The 21,189-nt window shown below is 35.5% G+C and overlaps 1 protein-coding gene across 5 annotated transcripts in view; it reads right to left on the reverse strand.

The window, feature by feature from the left end:
• Window positions 1-21,189, reverse strand: part of LOC138319403 (putative N-acetylated-alpha-linked acidic dipeptidase) — a 254,988-nt gene that overhangs the window by 7,918 nt on the left and 225,881 nt on the right. For all 5 annotated transcript variants that reach the window (XM_069262551.1, XM_069262540.1, XM_069262530.1 and 2 more), the window contains 11 exons: window positions 18,170-18,353; window positions 10,755-10,845; window positions 10,279-10,365; window positions 8,956-9,041; window positions 4,377-4,496; window positions 3,896-3,978; window positions 3,594-3,657; window positions 1,946-2,105; window positions 1,477-1,570; window positions 790-1,042; window positions 150-237 (listed from right to left, as the gene is read on the reverse strand). In XM_069262551.1, the coding sequence (XP_069118652.1) occupies window positions 150-237; window positions 790-1,042; window positions 1,477-1,570; window positions 1,946-2,105; window positions 3,594-3,657; window positions 3,896-3,978; window positions 4,377-4,496; window positions 8,956-9,041; window positions 10,279-10,365; window positions 10,755-10,845; window positions 18,170-18,353 (1,310 nt within the window). The remainder of the gene's footprint in view (window positions 1-149; window positions 238-789; window positions 1,043-1,476; window positions 1,571-1,945; window positions 2,106-3,593; window positions 3,658-3,895; window positions 3,979-4,376; window positions 4,497-8,955; window positions 9,042-10,278; window positions 10,366-10,754; window positions 10,846-18,169; window positions 18,354-21,189) is intronic.

Raw genomic sequence — 21,189 nt, forward strand, 5'->3', positions numbered from 1 at the left:
TGAAGACCAACACAGGGCTATTCAGTACAGATAGAGCTTCAGAGATCAATGTACTGTCAATTTAATTTAGAAACATATGTTTTTGTCATATTTCATGAAAATGTAGTATATAGTATTATCATAATACCTTAATGTAACCATATACTTACTTTAATTTAGAAACATCTATATTTGTTATATTTGATGAAAATGTGTTGATTGTTTTTATGAAATCATCAATTCTTGAAACTAAAGTATCTGGAAAAGAAAGACAAAATATTTCAAATATCAGAGAAATATGACTTGAGACAATAAAGTGATATATTGAATTATTCGCGATTTAACACTCTCTTTTGCTTTTCATCACATTTTGGTTAATGTTTCATACAAAGAATAACAAATAACCTATAAGATACATGCAGTTTTATACAACTAGAGATCACAGTCTTTTTGTATTTTATAATTAGTTTTGGCCATTTAGGACATCCTATCTATTGTCTTCTTACATTTTGTCATTAGGTTTGGCTATTTAGGACATTCTATCTATTAATCAAAAGCAAATGAAGATGATTATAGAATTGTTTTTGGAGTCAAATGAAGATGATTAAAGAATTGTTTTTAGAGTCTTACATACGTTATATGTGTGGTGACTACATGTGGTTTTGGTAGCTGTGGTAGTATATACCTGTTTTGAAAGAGAGGATTCTCGCCTATCTTATTGTGTTTTCTCACTGTAATATACTGAGGAAGACATCTTACAGAATACCGCGTACGGTCACATTATATTAACAACACAACACGTCAACTTACCAAGATTGACATTCGCTACTAAGAACACAGACTTCAATGTCTGTAAGTATTTTTTTCCATTTTCAAATATGCCTATGTAACTTTGAATATCAAATGGAATGATGGCGCTGTCTGCAAGTCGAAGTAAAACATCAGACACAACTTTGGAGACCGTCTCGTGAAGCTCCATCTTCGGGTCGATGAAAACTTGTAGGTAGTCAATCGTGTCCTCTAATGTGCTATAGGCAGGATAGGTCGGCAGGTTTTTATAAAGCTACAACAGGCATGGAAATAATCAGCTGAAATACTGAGGAACAACCATGGTAATTTATAAATAACTTGTATAATAATCATAGTATCCATAAGCATATTGTATAAAAGAAAACCTGAATAAGATTTGTTTTATTTGGGTCAAAGTCAAATGTATAGATCACAGTGATCTATTTCTTGGCATGTATGTTGTGACTCATCACCTTATCAAGGTGACGATATGACCCAAATATAAACTGAATTCTGGGAGATAATGTTGGAAAGGTTGCATAATTTCAATGACATTACAAATAACTTTCAATAGAGAGCACCCCAACCCCTCCCCCACACACACCTGATATATACAAATGTACTTCAAATGTTTTAACTCGAGATTTGTTATTTCATTTGATAAGCACTATCATTACCATAGGACAAATAAGGACTGTTTATAGTTACCTTCACATTGAAAGTGTAGGCAGGTGAAAATGCAGGCACACCCAAGTAGTAGTAAAATGGAGAATGGTCACTGTCTCCTTCCAATGGAAAAATCCTACAAAATCACAAAAAAATAATAATACAGATATTTATGAAAGGAAACTTTCACTCAGCTTCTAAGAGAAAATCCTATAAAATACCGTCAAAGTGAAACTTTGTAATTACAGAAAAAATTATCATTGATGTCTGCGATGGAAAAGCTCTAACTAGTATTGATGAAATTATCGATGTATTGATACAGACAGCCATTACAATTGCCTTTCATTTGTAAAATCACCAAAATCAGTTTTAGTAAAATGGGAAATAACCACGCCATGGTAATGGATTCTTAAAAAAATCACCAATAAACTGATATAACTATACAGAAAATTGTCACTGTTTCCATCTGACTTAGACATCCGACTGAATCCCAGCTACACTATTTAGGTACCTAGGTTGTGAACTGTTGGTCAGGTCTGGGAACTTTCTCGTCCACATCTGCAGCACAGACATATCGTGGTAGTCGGGGTCGACACAGGGCACCTGACTGGCCGCTGTTTTGATGAGAGAGTACAGCAATGGGCTGGCCTCAGCAGAGAATGAATAATTACCTATAGAACAGAGAAATACACAGGGGGTAAAGTGCTTTGTAAAGGTACATACTAGTTTTATTTAAACTCCCATCAGACATGTTAGCACCATAAATTATTCTATTTCAATTATTTGATTATCATCTCTTTTTGTACATGAGAATTAAATCAAGAAAAGTTTCCCTGATCATTACATTTTCTTTTCAATGATTAAATGTCTACAGTTTACACTTAACTAAGCTGTATTTACTAAAAAGTGGTACAGAGTGTGTGATAGCATGAAGACTAAAGCTGTGAGGAATTGTTGTAGAGGTGATTAATACCATGATTCCTAGAAAATATTAACAAATATTTCTTATTGAGGTTAAATTTTATTTGCCCTCTCACTTTTAGTAGTAGGTTAGTTGTGCTACTGGTTCTGGATCATTGTGTAAGCATGATTACATTAATTATGACATCTCCAAAAAAAACTACATGTACAATGTATTACCAGTACAAACTTTCAATGATATCAAATGTATGTTTAATATATTAGTAACATTATTAATGTAAATAAGAAAGAAAACTAGTGGACCTAAAACAGATCCTTGGAGAACCACCTTCATCAACAACCTTAAATTAAGAATAGAACCCTCATTAATTAGTGCAGTGTCCCATTACTTCTAATAACTTACTCTTTCTCTTCTGTCAGAAAGAAAAATTTTGAAACCACTTAAATAAATCCTTTGTCACTGATCAATGAGAATAAGATAATGTTCCCTTACTCTTACATCAAATAGCTACATAATACAGGGATAAAGGTCAATAACCAGTCATGTAGATATCAATTAATAGATAAATATGACCTACATTATACAGGGAGGGCTTATTACCAGACATGGGCTTATTGATAGATAAATATGGTACTATTCTGTAAATCTCATCTCTATTGACCTACATTATACAGGGAGGGCTTATTACCAGACATGGGGTTATTGATAGATAAATATGGTACTATTCTGTATATCTCACCTCTATTGACCTACATTATACAGGGAGGGCTTATTACCAGACATGGGGTTATTGATAGATAAATATGGTACTATTCTGTAAATCTCACCTCTATTGCCTGACATTATACAGGGAGGGCTTATTACCATACATGGGGTTATTGATAGATAAATATGGTACTATTCTGTAAATCTCACCTCTGCTGACCACATTATACAGGAGGGCTTATTACCAGACATGGGGTTATTGATAGATAAATATGGTACTATTCTGTAAATCTCACCTCTGCTGACCTACATTATACAGGGAGGGCTTATTACCAGACATGGGGTTATTGATAGATAAATATGGTACTATTCTGTATATCTCACCTCTATTGACCTACATTATACAGGGAGGGCTTATTACCAGACATGGATAAATATGTTAGATTTTATACATCTCTATAAGCTACAATACAGTAATGGCTTAGTAGAAGACTTGGGAAAAATAATTGATAGGTAATAATTAATTTCTTACCTCTAATCACAGCGTCCAAGTTGATATAGGCCACTGCTCCAGTCAGCAGCTGTTTTTCATACTCCTGTCCAATCAAAATAATATCATCAGCATTTATTCTTATTTAAAAGTGAATATACAACTCATTCCAATCTGAAGAGGTTTCATTTGCATAGTATTGTATCAATTAAAATATGTATAAATACATGTCATTATCGTTTTTACCATATATGAATGAACCTGTGATGAGTGCAGTAAAATAATTCTCTGTTAATTAAGTATGGGAGAAACAATGATAATTGGGCTAACCAGGATATACAAACCTGCACCCATTCAAATGATCCAATATGGCCGTATTTAGTGGCATCCCAGAGAGCAAACAGAATGGATCGCCGTGGTCGCCACCCTGTAAAGACAAATCAGTCTACAGATGAACACTATGATATGTAAATCAAAGGGACTATGTTATATTATATATATTGGATTATTAGCATTATTTAGTTATCGCACGCAAATTTGAAAATTTAGATGGATTACTAATTAGGGCAAACATATCGATTTGAAAGAAAGTTTATATTTAGAGTGCCTTGTGTATGAGTTCAGAGAACAAGATTGAACAGAATTTTTTTTCGCAAGATTTTTTCAATATGATTTGACTTGATTTTTTTTCTTTATAAGATATAGTGTACGAAATAAAGCAAGAAATAAATTAAAAAATTTTCATCAATATCCTTTCTTCTTTTTAAACTGCCTCCAGAAATAGATTATAGACTTCATCAAAATGGTCAGTGAAATGGTCAGTACCTTTTTCCACTTTGGAGGTAAATGCTCGTGCCAGCTCCCAGATAACGGCGTAGCCCGACCCGGCATCCACAGCCCCTTTGGTCCAGGAGTCAACGTGAGCCCCCACAATGACATATTTATCTGAAACACATACACCAAACCTCTGAATGAATTGTGGTATCAAGTATACCAGTAATGTTAGCCAGGAAAAGTTTCCTCAATGTCTGTTCGCAATTGACTAAAACAATTTAAATAGTACATTTTAGGTATTTTATCTCTAAAATTGGTACATCTATGAGAAGTAGAAATCGTTGTAAGATATAAAACTCTCTTCCCTATAAAATGAGACTTAACAGATGTGATACAATGATAAAGACTTATGTTGTAACAATACATGTACCCTTTTTCAAGGGCTGATACAACCAGTTAAATATCAAAATAATACAATATAACAATTAGATTAAGTAAAATCAACCGATCAATTTTTTTTCGAGGACGAGTCATTGTTGTGACAGTCACAAGACGTCCTCGTCTGTCTGTCTGAGGCCAAAATAAAGACTGCTATTCTGTGTAGATGGTGTCGTAATAGAAGAGTTGGGAGTAGATCAAATCAATCAGGATTCAGCACAAGATTGATGGCTATCACAGAATCAGCCCCAGAACATCTGTCCCCTAAACCAAGATTGGTAGAGGACGCAATGTGTTTCTAGACAAATTACGACTGTAGGCCAAACCCCAGACAAGCCAACCAAGGACGCATACACAGACAGACGTCAGTCAAAAATGGATAAAAGGACACAAAAAACCATAGTTGGTCATCTTAGTAATCCGACTACAGTGCAACACAAACTCAATCATACAAAGACTAGTGAAAATAAAATGAATTCTATGGAGGACGTTTCGGGGTATTATGAAGGTGAACTACGATCAAACCTGGCTCAGCAAACGCCTCTGTGTAAAGACCACCTGTTTAATAAGAAAGCTTTCTCAGGGTCTCAAATGGTCAGTTTCTATAACCTGTGTAGAAAGACCATTTGGCTACGAAAACCATTTTTTCTAGGTCCTCTTGCAGGTAATTTTAAACAGGTAATTTTAAACAGGTTTGTCTGAAGGAAGAGGACCAGACTAACATAAGTTTGTAAATTACTTACCTTTTTCATACTTTCCTTCTATGACAGCTAGATAACATAAGTTTGTAATTACTTACCTTTTTCATACTTTCCTTCTATGACAGCTAGATAATATAAGTTTGTAATTACTTACCTTTTTCATACTTTCCTTCTATGACAGCTAGATAATATAAGTTTGTAATTACTTACCTTTTTCATACTTTCCTTCTATGACAGCTAGATAATATAAGTTTGTAATTACTTACCTTTTTCATACTTTCCTTCTATGACAGCTAGATAATATAAGTTTGTAATTACTTACCTTTTTCATACTTTCCTTCTATGACAGCTAGATAATATAAGTTTGTAATTACTTACCTTTTTCATACTTTCCTTCTATGACAGCTAGATAATATAAGTTTGTAATTACTTTACCTTTTTCATACTTTCCTTCTATGACAGCTAGATAATATAAGTTTGTAATTACTTACCTTTTTCATACTTTCCTTCTATGACAGCTAGATAATATAAGTTTGTAATTACTTTACCTTTTTCATATACTTTCCTTCTATGACAGCTAGATAATATAAGTTTGTAATTACTTACCTTTTTCATACTTTCCTTCTATGACAGCTAGATAATATAAGTTTGTAATTACTTACCTTTTTCATACTTTCCTTCTATGACAGCTAGATAATATAAGTTTGTAATTACTTTACCTTTTTCATACTTTCCTTCTATGACAGCTAGATAATATAAGTTTGTAATTACTTACCTTTTTCATACTTTCCTTCTATGACAGCTAGATAATATAAGTTTGTAATTACTTACCTTTTTCATACTTTCCTTCTATGACAGCTAGATAATATAAGTTTGTAATTACTTACCTTTTTTCATACTTTCCTTCTATGACAGCTAGATAATATAAGTTTGTAATTACTTACCTTTTTCATACTTTCCTTCTATGACAGCTAGATAATATAAGTTTGTAATTACTTACCTTTTTCATACTTTCCTTCTATGACAGCTAGATAATATAAGTTTGTAATTACTTACCTTCTTTTTTCATACTTTACCTTCTATGACAGCTAGATAATATAAGTTTGTAATTACTTACCTTTTTCATACTTTCCTTCTATGACAGCTAGATAATATAAGTTTGTAATTACTTACCTTTTTCATACTTTCCTTCTATGACAGCTAGATAATATAAGTTTGTAATTACTTACCTTTTTCATACTTTCCTTCTATGACAGCTAGATAATATAAGTTTGTAATTACTTACCTTTTTCATACTTTCCTTCTATGACAGCTAGATAATATAAGTTTGTAATTACTTACCTTTTTCATACTTTCCTTCTATGACAGCTAGATAATATAAGTTTGTAATTACTTACCTTTTTCATACTTTCCTTCTATGACAGCTAGATAATATAAGTTTGTAATTACTTACCTTTTTCATACTTTCCTTCTATGACAGCTAGATAATATAAGTTTGTAATTACTTACCTTTTTCATACTTTCCTTCTATGACAGCTAGATAATATAAGTTTGTAATTACTTACCTTTTTCATACTTTCCTTCTATGACAGCTAGATAATATAAGTTTGTAATTACTTACCTTTTTCATACTTTCCTTCTATGACAGCTAGATAATATAAGTTTGTAATTACTTACCTTTTTCATACTTTCCTTCTATGACAGCTAGATAATATAAGTTTGTAATTACTTACCTTTTTCATACTTTCCTTCTATGACAGCTAGATAATATAAGTTTGTAATTACTTACCTTTTTCATACTTTCCTTCTATGACAGCTAGATAATATAAGTTTGTAATTACTTTACCTTTTTCATTACTTTCCTTCTATGACAGCTAGATAATATAAGTTTGTAATTACTTACCTTTTTCATACTTTCCTTCTATGACAGCTAGATAATATAAGTTTGTAATTACTTACCTTTTTCATACTTTCCTTCTATGACAGCTAGATAATATAAGTTTGTAATTACTTTACCTTTTTCATACTTTCCTTCTATGACAGCTAGATAATATAAGTTTGTAATTACTTTACCTTTTTCATACTTTCCTTCTATGACAGCTAGATAATATAAGTTTGTATTATTTACCTTACTTTTCATACTTTCCTTCTATGACAGCTAGATAATATAAGTTTGTAATTACTTTACCTTTTTCATACTTTCCTTCTATGACAGCTAGATAATATAAGTTTGTAATTACTTTACCTTTTTCATACTTTCCTTCTATGACAGCTAGATAATATAAGTTTGTAATTACTTACCTTTTTCATACTTTCCTTCTATGACAGCTAGATAATATAAGTTTGTAATTACTTACCTTTTTCATACTTTCCTTCTATGACAGCTAGATAATATAAGTTTGTAATTACTTTACCTTTTTCATACTTTCCTTCTATGACAGCTAGATAATATAAGTTTGTAATTACTTTACCTTTTTCATACTTTCCTTCTATGACAGCTAGATAATATAAGTTTGTAATTACTTTACCTTTTTCATACTTTCCTTCTATGACAGCTAGATAATATAAGTTTGTAATTACTTACCTTTTTCATACTTTCCTTCTATGACAGCTAGATAATATAAGTTTGTAATTACTTACCTTTTTCATACTTTCCTTCTATGACAGCTAGATAATATAAGTTTGTAATTACTTACCTTTTTCATACTTTCCTTCTATGACAGCTAGATAATATAAGTTTGTAATTACTTACCTTTTTCATACTTTCCTTCTATGACAGCTAGATAATATAAGTTTGTAATTACTTACCTTTTTCATACTTTCCTTCTATGACAGCTAGATAATATAAGTTTGTAATTACTTACCTTTTTCATACTTTCCTTCTATGACAGCTAGATAATATAAGTTTGTAATTACTTTACCTTTTTCATACTTTCCTTCTATGACAGCTAGATAATATAAGTTTGTAATTACTTACCTTTTTCATACTTTCCTTCTATGACAGCTAGATAATATAAGTTTGTAATTACTTACCTTTTTCATACTTTCCTTCTATGACAGCTAGATAATATAAGTTTGTAATTACTTACCTTTTTCATACTTTCCTTCTATGACAGCTAGATAATATAAGTTTGTAATTACTTACCTTTTTCATACTTTCCTTCTATGACAGCTAGATAATATAAGTTTGTAATTACTTACCTTTTTCATACTTTCCTTCTATGACAGCTAGATAATATAAGTTTGTAATTACTTACCTTTTTCATACTTTCCTTCTATGACAGCTAGATAATATAAGTTTGTAATTACTTACCTTTTTCATACTTTCCTTCTATGACAGCTAGATAATATAAGTTTGTAATTACTTACCTTTTTCATACTTTCCTTCTATGACAGCTAGATATATAATATAAGTTTGTAATCTATGACCTTTTTCACCTTTTTACTTTCCTTCTATGACAGCTAGATAATATAAGTTTGTAATTACTTACCTTTTTCATACTTTCCTTCTATGACAGCTATCAGGTTGGAAATGTTACGTTTGTCATTTTTGTTGTTTACAGTTAACTCCACCGTCCTGAAATAAACAAAAATAGAGGTCAATAATCTTAAATACCAACCAGGATTAAATCTCATTCTGCAGGAGTAATTTATTTCTTACTTACCTATCGTCCTGGTGACCCAGGCCTAATCTATAGGTCTGACTTACCTATCGTCCTGGTGACCCGGGCCTAGTCTATAGGTCTGACCTACCTATTGTCCTGGTGACCCGGACCTAGTCTATAGGTCTGACCTACCTATTGTCCTGGTGACCCGGACCTAGTCTATAGGTCTGACCTACCTATTGTCCTGGTGACCCGGACCTAGTCTATAGGTCTGACCTACCTATTGTCCTGGTGACCCGGACCTAGTCTATAGGTCTGACTAACCTATCGTCCTGGTGACCGGGCCTAGTCTATAGGTCTGACCTACCTATTGTCCTGGTGACCCGGACCTAGGTCTATAGGTCTGACTCACCTATCGTCCTGATGACCTGGACCTAGTCTATAGGCCTGACTTACCTATCATCCTCGTGACCTGGACCTAGTCTATAGGTCTGACTTACCTATCGTCCTGGTGACCCGGACCTAGTCTGTAGGTCTGACTTACCTATCATCCTCGTGACCTGGACCTAGTCTATAGGTCTGACTTACCTATCGTCCTGGTGACCCGGACCTAGTCTGTAGGTCTGACTTACCTATCGTCCTGGTGACCCGACTAGTCGTCTGACTATCATCTCGTGACCTAGTCTATAGGTCTGACTTACCTACCTGACCCTGCCGTCTGGTCTGACTTACCCTGGTGACCCTGGCCTAGTCTGTAGGTCGGACTTACCTATTGCCCTGGTGACCTGGGCCTAGTCTATAGGTCTGACTTACCTATTGTCCTGGTGACCTTGACCTAGTCTATAGGTCTGACTTACCTATCGTCCTGGTGACCCGGACCTAGTCTATAGGTCTGACTTACCTATCGTCCTGGTGACCCGGACCTAGTCTATAGGTCTGACTTACCTATTGTCCTGGTGACCTTGACCTAGTCTATAGGTCTGACTTACCTATCGTCCTGGTGACCCGGACCTAGTCTATAGGTCTGACTTACCTATCGTCCTGGTGACCCGGACCTTGTCTATAGGTCTGACTTACCTATCGTCCTGGTGACCCGGACCTAGTCTATATGTCTGACTTACGTATCGTCCTGGTGACCTGGGCCTAGTCTATAGGTCTGACTTACCTATTGTCCTGATGACCTGGACCTAGTCTATATGTCTGACTTACCTATCATCCTGGTGACCTGGGCCTAGTCTATAGGTAATGTTTAGTCCACCAAACCACTTGTTAGGAGCAATTGGGCCTCCCATGTCCCTGTGAAACACAAACATATCATAAATGTTATCCTTAAATAGTTTTCAAACAACGTCAGAGCTCTTAGTGCATGAAGGCAGAGAATAAGAAGATGATGTACAACAGTATACCATACAGTTAAACAGCAACCACCTCTGTATAAAGGCCATCTGCTTAATAAGACCAATTTATTTTTATTTTAAATTGGCAAGTTCAATATTTGACCCCAGTGTAATCTTATGACCTAGTGTTGACTATAAGAGCTATTTTTGCTTAGCTTGCATGGGGTCATTTAAAGAAAAGTTAAACTGTATAGTCATGAAACATAATTGATTCTCTTACAGGTGTTTAGGGTAGTTGGGTTTTTTTGGTGGGGGGGGGGGGGCTATATTACATTCTACAGATGATACCTCATCAGCTCGGCTGCGTCATTGTAGCTGATTGGCTGGGCTGGAATCTTAGGGTAACAGTCAACAGATGGCTGGGTTCTATACACACCATCTACAAATATAAAAACAATATGGCTACAGAGATAGTGGTGTGTATCTGATTAATGTATGCCTTTGTTTTATGAAATATTCGCCTAGAATTTTTTCAGTTAAATAAACCAATATTCCCATTCTCTTAGATTGGTGTCAGAAGTAGAAAATGATTCATATGAACATGGAATCTTCAAATGATTAACCAGATGAATATCTGGTTGTCCATGAGTACCATGACAGATTTGGTACTTATACAGATATTTTGTTCAATTAATCCTCAATGCCTTCAATATCTTGATCGATCTCTACGCCGTACCGGTAAAGCCTCCTCTCTGTGATGTAACAAGATCACGATATGATTTAAATCAAATTGCTATGTCATGAACCCCTGATTCCCCTTTTCATTTTACAAAAAAATGTTTAGTTACGTATCGTGTGCATGCAGGCACAAAATAAAATAGTTTGGATAGGGGTGTTGGGTGAACCACCTGGGCTCAAACCTTATAAATTGGCACCTCCATCTTTTACAGACATACCTACATATAATAGTTGTTAGTTTATTCATACTCATCTAGTATAATGCTTATATCTATACTGCAATACAATCGTACATAATTATGATCCCTATTTTTAATGACATAACCTCTAATTTCCCAAGACAGCACATAGATGATGGAGGCCTCAAATATCTTGATATTTTGCATAAAAGATTATCTTATGTTTGCAGAACACATTGCCTTTAAATTTTCAAAATTATAAGATTAAGCAAGAAATAACTGATGGGCAAGTCATGCTTCATCGTTCTCTTTGTAACTTTCAAAATTGAATTAACAAACAACATTCCAGAAAATAATAAAATTTCAATGGTCCTTTGTCATTTACAGAAAATTGTATTGACTTTAGAACGGCAATGGTACGACAGAAGTCGTAAACTGTAATTAGTGTAATTTGTGGAAGTCAATATCACTCAAATAAAATATACAGGTAATTCTCTTTCTCCGGGTCTCTATTGCTCAAATGTCACAAACAGTTAAATTTTTTTCATTTGTAGGAGAAGCTATTTAATCACTTTGAACATTGCACTGTATTCCTGTCAAACCACAATAAAACAATATTTAAGTTAATTGAAAAACTAATATGATACCACATAGTGAATTACTCTATCTGTACTTATAAAAAAAAAACGTTAACATTATACAATTGATGCCCCCATGATGGGGAGACATGATGATTTGAACACCTGAGAATCGTCATGTTACCCTCGTGCTACGGTCTCCGGAGACATAACAACTCTCCGGTAGTCAAATCGTCATATCATCCCTTCACAGGGACATTAATTGTTTTATCATAAATGTATTATCAAACTATTCATTTGCTCATGAATTTGCCATATTAACATCAGTCCTTGCACACAAAAAGTACTAGGTAGCAAGACTTTTATGTTACCATACACGTAATGTGTCCCTGAGTCTAAACAACTGTCAGACTGTCTCCATTACAAATTATGCCAAAGAAACAGAGGTGAGGTGATGATGAAAAAATACTAGATAATATCAAATGAATGTTGATTTACCTTTAATCAGATGTTAACCTGGTGTAAATATTACGTAAACTACCAGAGCAAATGATTTGTCCTGTAGCCGCCATACCTCTTTACCCGGAACTTCTCTAAATACATCTAACAGTAGTATGAGAGACTACTCAGGAGAGGCTCATGAGACAGTGACATTACGATTCAAAGGTGACAACGTGACATTACGATTCAGGGGTGACAACGTGAAATCATGGAATTTGAGTCAATGCAGCGCAATTACAGATGACATGACAAATGTCTTTTAATCACGTGATACTGTAATAACTTATCAGAAACTATAATACATGGATGAGGCATAATAAAAACATGTTTATGGAATAATCATTTAAATAAGCTATTAGTTATATTTTGTAACAGCTCCAGGATCTTTATAGTTACGTAAATAAAATAATTCAAATATTAATCAAAATTTTGACAATAAAATATTGAGCTTTATAACCCCAATAATCACATCCAGATATTTTAAATCTGCCCCCCCCCCCCCACCCCACACACCCCACACACACACACACACACACACACACACACACACACACACTTTTTTGAAGACATTGTAGAGCTAAGTTGTTAACACAATATTCACTGACAATCTAAGCATCTTAGTAGCTCATACCATCCCCTAAAACCACATATATCACACACACAAAACAATGACTTTCCCGATAGAGACAGTGATTCCTCTATGTGTAATGCGACAGAAGATGGAATTGGCCATTTCTTGTGGTCGCTCAATGAATTCCAACCTCTTACCACCACTTTATTCTGATGGAAACACCACTTGACTATACTTAAATAAAGTTTTATTTTCTGTGTTAACAGAATACTCTTAAACTAGATAGATAAGTCTGTATAAATCTGCCCCTGAATGTGTATGAAATCAGGACCATTAATAAGGATGTGACGCTGTAGGACGGTACATGACTGGATGGGACGGACATGGATATAACACTGTCCGCTCCCCCATTTTATGATGGGCAGAACAACTTTATATACATATCTATTTCCACCAGCTAACCGAGTTTAATGAAATATCATCCCTGAAAAAAAAATCTTTTTCTGTGTCCTTGAAGTTTCCCATTGGAACAATTACATCTGTCTGCCAACTATTGGTTTAATTCCAGAAGATGAGAATGAACATCACACAAATCTTACATACAACATTTACAGACCACAGGGAAATCAGCCACCTTACAACTGAAGACAGTGATCAACCCTAAATGACTCAGATTGACTAATCACAAAGCAGTCCACAAAGGTACAGTTACATAGCAGGCACTGGACAATCCATGTCTATTACATGAGTCTGGTCTGTAAACCGTCATAAGGTCATTCCACAAACATCACAAGACAGATATATGTGTGTGCATGATACCACAATTACTTTAGCTGCAGTAAAGTCTGCATATGCACAATAAAGTAGTCAAAGTAATTTCCATTGCATTCAGAAGATTTTATGTAAATACAAATCTATCCCCATAAATATGACTTATGTCATAACACAATTTCCTATTTGTAATTCTATGCAAAATGAAATCACCAGACTTGTTCAATATTGACAGTTCTATCTCTTTAAAATTGCTTGTAGTGTGGCTTTTATGTCATGTCAAATTACATGTGTAATTCCTTATTCAGCTTTCATGTAAGAATCTTGAAATGAATTTTGAAGCTGATATTTATTCATGCATTTTCAATTCTAGTCTGTTCCTTTATATTTTTTTCTGGATCACAAGTTAGAATCCCAAAAGGGGTAGTTTCCAGGTACTAACTGCTGGTCAGTGTTTTTTCTCTGTCTACTCTGGCTTTACTCTACCATCTAAACCTGGCAAGTCCTTAAATAACCCTTGCTGTTTAACTAATCAAACCAAAAAAAAAAAACTTTTTTATTGTAATTACCTAATTATATTTATATTTCACTTCATTTTACTTTTTATTTCAATTTCATTTCTTAGATATACCAGGTAAACTTATTGGTATTCAATATGTTGCAGTATCAGCTTTAAAAAATTACATAAACTGTAAGTGGTTGGCAACTTCAAAACAGCAGATTTTGACAGAAGTGAACAGAGCTGTCTATAGAGATAACCCTAATACGCTAACAGAAAAGAATAAATATAGAGAATGAATCTGCAACTACACAACACTGAGAGAGACGGAGTATAATGTTAATGGGATTTTGTAAATGTAACAAACTATTAGCTAATGATACAATGCAGTGTTTTTCCTGCCTACATATTTGGGGCCGAAATAAGGCCCCATTCCCAATTGTATTTCTTGCTATTTTTTTTCCCAAATCTGTGTCTAAATTTCCCAAATCAGTGAATTGACGCCTATTTTGTGCGACGAAACTAAACAATTACGGAAATCCCAAGTCTGAATGTCGTATTTTAGTATCTATTCTTACACTTGATTCTTAGAGAAGCATAATTTTCTATTTTTGCCTTTTCCAAAATTTCCATAAACACCGTTTAAATTTTTTCATTTCCTACTTTTATCACAAAAAAAAATCCCAATTTTCACGAGGTGGCAATTTCCCAAAATACCCAGGAAAAACTGCATTGTACATACTGGTACATGTACCTGTATGTGTTTGCTAATGCTAAACTTGAATTGGTACAATGGTAATAGAGTTAAAAGGAAATATGTACGGAATGTATAAAACACAACGTAAAATAAAGATTTAAAAAAAGAAGAAAAAGAAAGTAGCACAGAATGAGCATTAAATTGTGTTACCTGCATACTAGAGAAAACAGTGAACCTAGTCAGCAGTGTATAGCAGTTTTAAACACAAAATCAATATCAAACCAACAGTTTCTACGATGTGGGTGTGCAGTTTTTAGTTTAATTGCTTCAGAAGCTTATAGGATACAATTATCCTAAATAACAGCGATCATTTAAATTGAACTAAAAAAGTGTTCTGATGGGGTTTGTTACATCACTTACAACAGATCACAGGTATCTGTGACTTAATGATAAACGACAGAGAACATTCATAGACATACAAACTCAATAATTAAAGATGAAGGTACTGAAACAGCTAGAATACCAAGTCTCTTGTATTTGATTGATTGGAAGAGTTTAAGTTTTTAAATTTTCATTTCAAATTACTTCAACATCAGACATGAAATTACACAAGGCATCATGGGTAATAGTTTTAAACTAACTGTCCAAAACCAAAAGGCCCAATAGGCCTTCAATCTGGAGAGCCAATGACATCATATTCTTTATGAATCTCAGACCCTTGGTCTTAGTTGAATAAGTGATTATATACTAAGACCTGCTAATTACTGGAAGGTATTTTTTAGCATTAACATTTATTTCCTTAAAACTGACATCATTTTTACATTACTATTGGTGTCTTATTACAACATGAAATTCCTTTGTCTAGTTGAACTTCACAACATGCCAGGGAAAATGGATATTTATCATAGCCAATGAGATGGTGGTTATCTATATCCACAAGTATAGACGGTCTCGTCTGTTCTCATAAACAATGGACTTTCCGGAAATCAAACCTGGAAACCCATGGAATTGGGAGTATTAAAAGTAGTGTACAATGGTATGTTTATATATAGCATTCATTAATCTCCCATCATGGAAGACTTAGTGGCCGGATTCCAGACATCCCAAATATGGCTACAATGTTAAGATCAGACCAAAGGTTAAATCACGAACCATATGTGATCATATTTTCTGAGCCTAAAATTTTCTCTATATACCCACAGAGAGCTGTAGCCACAATCTGATGACTATATACATACTGGTATATAACAGGACAACTGTTGATTAAACATTAGAGGTAACAGGTTCAACATTTTTCTTGATACCAAAGATTAAGAATTTACTAATAAAAATCATAGAAGCAAAGTCTAAATGATTTCAAGTCAATTATACTTGATTCACGACTTACATTTGAGAATTCAGTTAACATAGAAGATCAAACATTTGTTTTCATTGACGTCTGAAGAGGACTTAAATCTTTTCTCGTTTGTACAGCTCATCTAGCTTAGATATTTAAGCATTGAAACACTGCTTCAAAGAACAAAAGAACACTTTTCTGATAGAAAAAAAATCCTGATCCTCTTTGCTTATAATTAATGTCTTTTTAACAGCTAAGTCTGTTCAATAGCAGATTTCCCTGTAATCTTTAATTATCAAGCCCTAAGAGTAGTTGCAATGAGTACACTTACAACAATTCTTCTCCTGTCCACTAATCTCATTCAATTTTACACATTCAAAATATCAAAACATTTGGTTGAATTTACTTAGATTCCTATCAAAATTGATAGATGTCTTACCCTGTGTACATTGTGTGTTTTGAGTGAGGGGAAGCGAGGGAAAAATAATCATAACAAACAGGAATAAATAATATGAAATAAGTAAGGGGAGGTAACTGACTGATCGTAAAGTAAACTAGTGTATAGAGTGAAGGGAGACTCACAACAGGACAATGACATAAGGGGAGATAACTGACTGATGGTGAAGTAGACTAGTGTATAGAGTGAAGGGAGACTCACAACAGGACAATGACATAAGGGGAGATAACTGACTGATGTTTAAGTAGACTAGTGTATAGAGTGAAGGGAGACTCACAACAGTCCAATGACATAAGGGGAGATAACTGACTGATGGTGAAGTAGACTAGTGTATAGAGTGAAGGGAGACTCACAACAGTCCAATGACATAAGGGGAGATAACTGACTGATGTAAGTAACTAGTGTTATAGAGTGAAGGGAGACTCACAACAGACAATGACATAAGGGGAAACTGACTGATGGTGAAGTAGACTAGTGTATAGGTGAAGGGAGACTCACAACAGGACAATGACATAAGGGGAGATAACTGACTGATGTTAAGTAGACTAGTGTATAGAGTGAAGGGAGACTCACAAAGTCCAATGACATAAGGGGAGATAACTGATGATGGTGAAGTAGACTAGTGTATAGAGTGAAGGGAGATTCACAACAGTCCAATGACATAAGGGGAGATAACTGACTGATGGTGAAGTAGACTAGTGTATAGAGTGAAGGGAGACTCACAACAGGACAATGACATAAGGGGAGATAACTGACTGATGGTGAAGTAGACTAGTGTATAGAGTGAAGGGAGACTCACAACAGGACAATGACATAAGGGGAGATAACTGACTGATGGTGAAGTAGACTAGTGTATAGAGTGAAGGGAGACTCACAACAGGACAATGACATAAGGGGAGATAACTGACTGATGGTGAAGTAGACTAGTGTATAGAGTGAAGGGAGACTCACAACAGTCCAATGACATAAGGGGAGATAACTGACTGATGGTGAAGTAGACTAGTGTATAGAGTGAAGGGAGACACACAACAGGACAATGACATGAGGGGAGATAACTGACTGATGGTGAAGTAGACTAGTGTATAGAGTGAAGGGAGACTCACAACAGTCCAATGACATTAGGGGAGATAACTGACTGATGGTGAAGTAGACTAGTGTATAGAGTGAAGGGAGACTCACAACAGTCCAATGACATAAGGGGAGATAACTGACTGATGGTGAAGAAGACTAGTGTATAGAGTGAAGGGAGACTCACAACAGTCCAATGACATAAGGGGAGATAACTGACTGATGGTGAAGTAGACTAGTATATAGAGTGAAGGGAGACTCACAACAGGACAATAACATAAGGGGAGATAACTAACTGATTGTGGAGTCCCTAGTAATGAAGGGAGGCAGATAAAGGACAATAAATAAGATCAGGGGAGATAACTTACTGATTGCAGAGTAGCCTGGCGTAAGAGGATCTCCTATTAGATTGTGGCGGACATGATAGAGCTGTACGGCCCAACCAGGGAGCCACCATGTATGGCCTGCCAGGGAGGATTGATTGTGTGCAAAGTCAACAGGATCCGAGTAAAATATCACACCCGCCGCTTTGTTGTCCTGTGCATGGCGTACCTGTAAAAGTCAAAGGTTAAAATGAAGTAATAAAAAGCGAAGACAAAATTTTACTTTTACAATATATTTAACTTTTTGAGTTTTGCTGACATACCATGAAATGTGTATAATCTGTCATGTAAAATGTGTGATTTTACACAACAGTAAATATAGGTTAAAAGTGAAATTGAAACTTGATTTCCTCAGCCTAAATACACATATCACCTCATCAACCGCTCACTGGGCCTCTAAGATGATAGATACATAAAAGTACATCACCATCATGGCTGTTACAAGTCCCCATGGTAAGGAAGATTTTTTTATGAACAAATGTAATCAATTATACATTACACACATGGAGTACCTGTCACATGTCAGCAATGTGAGTTTTACTTAAAGCTTTGATGTCATGGATAACTGTATAATGTCCGACAGACAGCTTAACCACACTGCCATCAAAATCCAGAGGTGGGGAGTTAAGAGGTAAAATGTTAGACATCTTAACTTGCAAGTAAAACTACAAGGGCTCTTGGAAAACATTACAATGTGCCTGAGCAGGATTGTAATAAATTGTGAGATAGCTTAAGTTCTTTGGACATCAAGGTCAAGAGAATGAAGACAGCAAATAGTAGCATGTCAGACCTCCTGCAACTACAACCTAGGACTGATAAAATGACCTCCAACAGTAATGGAAGGCTACTGGTGGATTAACCACTTTGCCATAATTTGACCCAAAAATATATTAAAGTGCAAACAATATCGCTCCCCTGTGTACGAAGGAGCCTTACATTCTGGCTCTTCAAGTACCAGTAATACAAAATAATTTATTTACTTTCACAATCTTACATTTTATCTTTGAAACATTCACAAAGAGTGTCATCATAAGCTATAGGTCATTTCAGTATGGTACATCAAAGGCACTGGGGCCACGAAACAAAAAAAAAAACCCACCAAGTCTGAATGAGCATGGACTAATGGCTCCCTAAGGGCCAGTTCAGGGGCAGGAATATCATATACCAAATAGTTCCAGGGGACAACAGAGACCAAACTCTCCGCTGGGACAAAGTGGAAGTATTCCGATCTTTCCTGATCCTTCTGATATATACGTGATCTCTCCACGATAAATGTGAACCTCTATAGACAACACAAGCCATTCTGATGCCGTTATACAGACGGGAAATTTGTGGAATTAATTTTTACTGGCTGGATGATATTCATAACCGTTTTGTGGGAAATCTATACTGATCTGATCATTCATGCGAGGGGAAAATGAGATGTCGTCAGTCTTTTATTGTTCTGGTGGGGAAAACGTGTTGAGTGTAAATTTCACAGATGTAACCAGACATGGCTGCTGTTTTAGACTTAGGATGAGCAGTATGGTATATCTAACACTGTAGGTTTATTGTCCTAGTGGGAACAATACTAGGGGCTATCAGGCCGTGCATGCATGTGTCCATACTAAGTTAAAACAACAATGGAAGCCTACAATGCAGATCTCTCCACATTACTGCTCTATCTATAAGGCAAAATGATACTGATAAAAACATGTAATTATGATAGTCAACCCATCAATCAAGCACCAATCAATGTAACCCATGTTAAGCTACTATTAACTTAAACATTATTATTAGCTATATCTATTCACATGTTCTTTTATAGAAGTAATAGAAGTATGATGAAGTCATTTTCTTAATTGTGTTTTACAGTGTCCTTTTATCAAATATGGCACATGTATCATTAGATGACAAAAAATGTCATATAACTGCCCTTGCAGTTGCCACTATATGTAACATTATCAAGATGTGATGGGAAAAACAATTGAGGATGGATTAAACGGGACAGGACAAGAGGAGAACAGGACAGGACGGGACAGGATAAGAGGGGGACGAGCGGGACAGGACGGGAGGGGGACAGGACAGGACAGGACAAGAGGGGGACCGGTTGGGACGGGACAGGACGAGAGGGGGACGGGACGGGAGGGGGACGGGACGGGACGGGACGGGACGGGACGGGACGGGACGGGACGGGACGGGACATGAGGGGGACAGGACAAGAGGGGGACAGGTTGGGACAGGACAAGAGGGGAATGGGTTGGGACAGGACAAGAGGGGGACGGGTTGGGACAGGACAAGAGGGGGACGGGTTGGGACAGGACAAGAGGGGGACGGGACGGGACAGGACAAGAGGGGGACAGGTGGGGACAGGACAAGAGGGGAACAGGTTGGGACAGGACAAGAGGGGAATGGGTTGGGACAGGACAAGAGGGGGACGGGTTGGGACAGGACAAGAGGGGGACGGTACAGGACAATAGGGGGACAGGACAGGACAGGATATGACAAGAGGGGGACGGGACACGATATAAAAGGATTACGTTACAGCTCTCATCCATTTCATATGGTGAGGCACAAGAGCAAAAACAAGAAGTGATTGGAGACTGGGGATATGGATGTGAAATGGGTGCTTATTAAGACTATAACTACAGTAGTCTGGAAAATCATGCACAAATTGTATATGTAGCATATGTAACAGAAATTCTTTAACACAATGTGTAAATCAATATCTAAGGTAGCAATTATGAAGCTTTAGTTAGAAGCAGAAATAGGAGAATGGAACATAAATGCCCTAATAATAACCTAGTTTTTTCATTCACCATGAATGCAACATATCTATAATATTTAGACCTGGATTATAACTAAATTGTGAAACATACTCCCTTGTCCTTCTCGTAAAATGAATGGCAACATTTATAAGGTTATCCCATAATGTAACCCTGGTGAATGCTGGCTGCAAATATACATCACAGTTAGAGAGAAATTTCTTTAAGACGGATGAGTTAAGCATTAGGCTAGTAAGCCAG

This window comes from Argopecten irradians, chromosome 1 (assembly GCF_041381155.1).
Source record: "Argopecten irradians isolate NY chromosome 1, Ai_NY, whole genome shotgun sequence".
Classification (NCBI taxonomy): domain Eukaryota; kingdom Metazoa; phylum Mollusca; class Bivalvia; order Pectinida; family Pectinidae; genus Argopecten; species Argopecten irradians.